Source organism: Geospiza fortis, unplaced genomic scaffold, assembly GCF_000277835.1.
Source record: "Geospiza fortis unplaced genomic scaffold, GeoFor_1.0 scaffold2, whole genome shotgun sequence".
NCBI lineage: Eukaryota > Metazoa > Chordata > Aves > Passeriformes > Thraupidae > Geospiza > Geospiza fortis.
Window position 1 is genome coordinate 2,768,995 of NW_005054366.1, and position 5,433 is coordinate 2,774,427.

The 5,433-nt window shown below is 51.4% G+C and overlaps 1 protein-coding gene across 1 annotated transcript in view; it reads right to left on the reverse strand.

The window, feature by feature from the left end:
* CLN6 (CLN6 transmembrane ER protein) overlaps nt 1-5,433 on the reverse strand; it is a 6,575-nt gene extending 1,142 nt beyond the window's left edge. Inside the window, exons 1-4 of the mRNA XM_005424291.2 lie at nt 5,074-5,433; nt 4,462-4,560; nt 1,842-2,030; nt 698-753 (exon numbers count right to left, since the gene is read on the reverse strand). Coding sequence (XP_005424348.2) covers nt 698-753; nt 1,842-2,030; nt 4,462-4,560; nt 5,074-5,433 — 704 coding nt within the window. The remainder of the gene's footprint in view (nt 1-697; nt 754-1,841; nt 2,031-4,461; nt 4,561-5,073) is intronic.

Below are 5,433 nucleotides of genomic sequence, written 5' to 3' on the forward strand. Positions count from 1 at the left end.
TCCTGCTGCTGCTGTGGGATTCCCTGCGCAGGGATTCCCTGCTCAGGGATTCGGGCAGGAAAAGCCCGAATTTGCTGATGAATGCAAAGCTGGGCTCCAGCTGCCTTGGACAATTCCAGCAGGGCATTCCCAGGCTCCTGTGCTCCTGGGATAGAGATCAGGATTCCTAAACCCCCCCGAGCTCTTCTTCCCTTTAAAGGGCTCCAAAGAATGGGGTTTGCTCCTTCCCAGCACTCCAGGAACCCCAAATCAGGCGGGAGAGATTCCCCCAGGATCACCCAGAGCGGGTGCAGGCCCAGCCAAGCCCTCCTCTTGGGATATTTGGGGGATCTGGGATGTTTGGGATATTTGGGGTATTTGGGATGTTTGGGGTGTTTGGGATGTTTGAAATGTTTGGGGTGTTTGGGGTATTTGGGGTGTTTGGGGCACATCTGGGGGTGCTGGAGAAGGAACCAGGAGGAACCTCCTGTCCACTCCTGGAAGGAGAAGCTGTTCCTCTGGCCCCCCAATCCCAAAATATCCCTGAGCAGAGGGGATTTTCCAGCGATTGCCAGATCCACCCTAATCTGGATCCTAATCCTAATCCAGCCCTGGCCAGCAGAACATTATCCCCAGCCAGCTCTGGCTCGGGGGGTTTTTGTTCCACTTTAAGCTCTGCCCTTCCCCCTGTGCCATCCCACGATCTGGGATCACTCACCACATGGAGTGCCCCAAATACTCGTCGTAGTAGTAGAGCAGCTCGAAGGAATCGATCTGTGACAGGACACGGCGGGAGAATCCCAGTTAGCAAACGAGCACATCCCCAACAGCTTCATCATCCATAAATTCGGGTTTCAGAAACGCTTGAACCCACCTCAGTCTCTTACTAGGGTCACTTATAAATTCTGATTTTAGAAATGCTTGAACCCACCTCAGTCTCTTACCCGGGTCATTCATAAATTCTGATTTTAGAAATGCCTGAGCCCAGCTCGGCCCCTTACCAGGGTCTAAGGCTCAAGGTTCCTTTATAATTTATAAACTCAGATTTTAGAACCCACTTCAGCCTCTTACCAAGGCCTTTGCCTTGAGGTTCCTTTATCATTTATAAATTCAGATTTTATAAATACCTGAGCCCAGCTGAGCCCCTTACCAGGGTCTAAGGTTTGAGGTTCCTTTATAATTTCTAAATTCCAATTTTAGAAATGCTTGAGCCCAGCTCAGCCTTTATCATTTATAAATTCAGATTTCAGATCCCAGCTGAGCCCTCACCAGGGTCTCAGGTTTGAGTTTCCTTTACCATTTATTAATTCAGCTATCAGAGCCCAGCTGAGCCAGGTTTGAGGTTCCTTTGCCATTTATAAATTCAGATTTTACAAACTCAGCTGAGCCCTCACCAGGGTGTTGGGTTTGAGGTTCCTTTACCATTTATAAATTCAGGTTTCAGAGTCCAGCTGAGCCAGGTTTGAGGATCCTTTACCATTTACAAATTCAGATTTTAGAACCCTGGTCAGCCCTCACCAGGGTCTCTGGTTTGAGGTTCCTTTACCATTTACAAATTCAGGTGTCAGATCCCTGCTCAGCCTTCACCAGGGTCTCACGTTTGAGGTTCCTTTACTATTGATGAACTCAGATTTCAGATTCCAGCTGAGGCCTCACCAGGTCTCAGGTCTGAGGTTCCTTTACCATTTACAAATTCAGAATTTACAAACCCAGCTTAGCCCTCACCAGGTCTCAGGTCTGAGGTTCCTTTACCATTTCTAAATTCAGGTTTCAGATCCCCGCTCAGGCCTCACCAGTGTCTCAGGTTTGAGTTTCCTCTATAATTTACAAATTCAGGTTTCAGATCCCCGCTCAGGCCTCACCAGGGTCTCGGGTTTGAGGTTCCTGATGATGGGGTTCTCCCTGACAGACAGGTGGTGCTGGTACCCGCTGAAGATCAGCCGGTGGTTCACCGAGTCCCCCACCAGGTGGATGCTGGCGCCCATCACGAAGGTGATGATGCTGACGTAGACCATGGACCTGGGCAGGGTCTTGGGGGACCTCTCGATGAGCTGCAGGCACAGGGAGGGCGTGAGGAGGAGGAGGAGGAGCAGCAGGGATGTGGCAGCTCCTGCCCTCGCTGGGTTTTGGGGTTTTTTGTCAGAGCGCTCAGAAATTCATCACCAAAAACCCCAAAATATCCTGAGTTCGAAAGGACCCAAAACATCATCAAGTCCGACTCCTGAGTGACCTCATACTGGGGTCAGAGGCACAGGTTTTGTGTTTTTAGCACCAGGAGCTGACAGAGTTAGGCTGTGCTGAAGAGAATGGATTGCTTTCTGCAGGTAAGGCACCCGTATCTCACCAAAATCCAATTCCAGGCACTCTGCCTTTCACTGAAAGTTGCTACTCAAACAGATCCCAAGAGTTTCATGTCGTAACAGCAACAGATAGCCTTGGTTTACTGGGATAGGAATTAGAAATGGCATTAAGTGCAATTTTAAATGAACCCAAGGTAAATATTCCAAGACAAATATTGTCATTCTGCCAGGGTGCTTCAAATCAAGTGTTACAGGCCTGGTTTTAAGCACTGGCCCTCAGGTTTTAAAGGTATAAACTCAGGAAAGTTCAGCAAATCCCTTTTTCTCAAAGATGTAACCACCTGTCCTGGCTTAGGGTAATTTTGGGAGGAAAACCTCTAAAGGGGTTTCTGCTGCTTTCAACCCCAAGAGTTCGTTTGGTTTGCTGTTAACGAGGGTTTCCTCATTAAAAGGCCGTGGTTCTCCTGCCTCTGGAGAGGACTGGATGTGGTTGGATGTGCCCTCCAGTGGCCGCAGAGCCTCCAGCACAGAGCTCCTCACACTTCCCACCCTGTCTGGACACTTCAGGATCCTCCATGTGAACATTCTGGGGTTCTGTTCCCTTTCTTCCCCATGGAATTAGACTCAGATCTGAAGAGAGCTTCAGGATTGCCCAAGTGAACATTTTGGGGTTCTGTTCCCTTTCTTCCCCATGGAATTAGACTCAGATCTGAAGAGAGCTTCAGGATTGCCCAAGTGAACATTTTGGGGTTCTGTTCCCTTTCTTCCCCATGGAACAGGACTCAGCTCCACAGAGAGCTTTAGGACACTTCAGGATTGCCCAAGTGAACATTTTGGGGTTCTGTTCCCTTTCTTCCCCATGGAACAGGACTCAGCCCCCCACAGTTTGACCCCACAGCCAGGAGGAGCCGAGTGCCACAAAACCACTCGGGGCAATTTCTGGGCACCACTTGCAGTGCTGGGCTCTCTCCCTGCCCCATCTCGAGCACCTGAGGCTGGCTCAAGCCTTGGAACAGGAGCAGGAATTGTGGGATGCAGCTCCACTCTCAGCTTGCACAGCAGGGAAGAGCTCCCGAGGCAGATCCCAGCTCCAGGAGTTTTCCAGCTTTGGCTGGGTCAGCTCTGGGATCAGCCAGGGCCCCCCCTCTGCCTAAATCAGCTTTGCAGCCCTCCCCAAGCAGGGAAAAGCTCCTTATTTGTGTTTAATTTTGACCTTATTTGGGTTTAATTTGGAGGCTTAACTTTCCCTTCCCCTGGAGCTGCGGCACGGACGTCACAGGAGGACAAGGAGAGCACAAGGTCCTGGAGGGGACAGGAGGGGGGACATGTCCCTGGGCCAGGGAAATGCATCCTGGATCTTTCTGTGGGTGAGCCCTGCAGAAATCACCTGGGAAGGGTCAGCTCCCACACCCTGGATATTCCCTTCTTGCCCCCAGCCTTGAAATCCTCCCGGAATATCGAGAGGGAATCATTTCCACCTCAGGCCATAATTCAATTCCCAGCTAATGAAGGTTAAAATAGATTTTTAATTGCTTTCTCCTCAAGTGTTTAATGGGAGAAGATTCCTAATGATCTGACAGGATTTCACCTCATGAATGGTTTATGGGATCCAGAGGTTGGCAGCTGGAGCCGGATAAATTCAGGCTCCAGCCACAATTCCAATGTCAAAGATCAAGTGGAATTAAGCTCTGAACAATTCAGAAAATCCACTCTGCTTCCAGCTGCCTTTTAAGCCAAGGGTGGATGTTGTCCTAAAAATATCATTTGGTAACAGGGCTCTGACCCCTCCTGAGGCCATAATTCCAGGGGGAAGTGATTTGCTTTGGATATGCAGGAAATTGAGGTGCCTTTAAAAGGTGGCACCACAAATCCTTCCTGGGGTGGGAAACTCCTCCTTGCTGGAAGGAATTTGGGAATAACCAACATCCTAAAATCCTCTGAGCCTTTGCAAAACCTGGAATGGAAAACCCCTGAACATTCCCAGGTTTACCTTCAGCTCTGACTCCTCCTGGAGCCAGAATTCCAGGGGCATTTGCTCTGGACACGCAGGAAATTGAGGTGGCATCACAAATCCACTTAACTCTTCCTTACTGGCAGGAATTTGGGAATAACCAACACCCTCAAAACCTCTGAAACTTTACAAAATTGGCAATGGGGAACCCCTGGACATTGCCAGGCTTACCTTCAGCAGCAGGAAGGGGGTGATAACGTTGTAAGCCATGTGGAAATAATCTCCAGCGCTGGGTTTGTTCAGAGGGAACCACTCCAGAGGGAGGATGATCTGAGGAGAGAGGGAAGAGCAGCACACCAGCGATCATGGGAGAGGGAAAACGTTGGGATTGCTTGGGAATGCTCAGCTGGGCTTCAGGGGGTTGGCAGGGACCACAGCAGGCAGCTCATCTTGGAGCAAACTTCCCAAAAATCACTCTCTGGAAGTTTCCACTCCCAGCCCTGCCCGGCGCTGGCAAGCTGTGGGGTCAAGGAAGGCATTTGGGATTCCTGGATCTTCCTGAACCTTCTGCCAGCTTCCAGCTCGAAAAAAATCCATTGAAATGGAATGGCCACTCCTGGAAGCTGCAGCCCCAAACGCTGGGATACAGGCAAGGAATGGGGAATGGCAGGAGGAACCTCCCAGGTGTGAAACAAAGGTGCGGGAGAGAGAACAGGGAACAGAGACCGGAGCTGGCTTGGCCCCAGTGCCACCAGAGCGGGGCAGTGGTCCCAGCTCCTCCAGGACACCCCCCTGGCCCAGGGGACAGCCCTGGGGACCCCCGGGCCGTGTCCCCTCACTCACCATGGCGATGGGGCGCCCGAAATCCAGCACCCAGTTCTGCAGGGTGAAGTAGAACCACAGGTCCAGGTGGAACGGGGACGTCTTGAAGGTGTCCTCGGCCTTCCCTGCCCCGTGCCTGGAGGGGACAGAGGGACACGGAGCCCTGGAGCAGCTCTGGGAGGAGGCAGAGCTGCCAGCCCACAACAGAGCTGCGCTTCCCTGGCCCTGGGAGCTGCGGGGTAACAAAGCTGAGGAGCAGGCAGGACAGGAGAGCACCAAGCTGTCGCCGTCCCTGACCCGTCCCTGCGGGGAGGCTCCTCCCGGTCTCTTCAGCAAGGTGAAAAGTGCTGAATTAAGCGCAACTATTTTTAACTTTTGCAT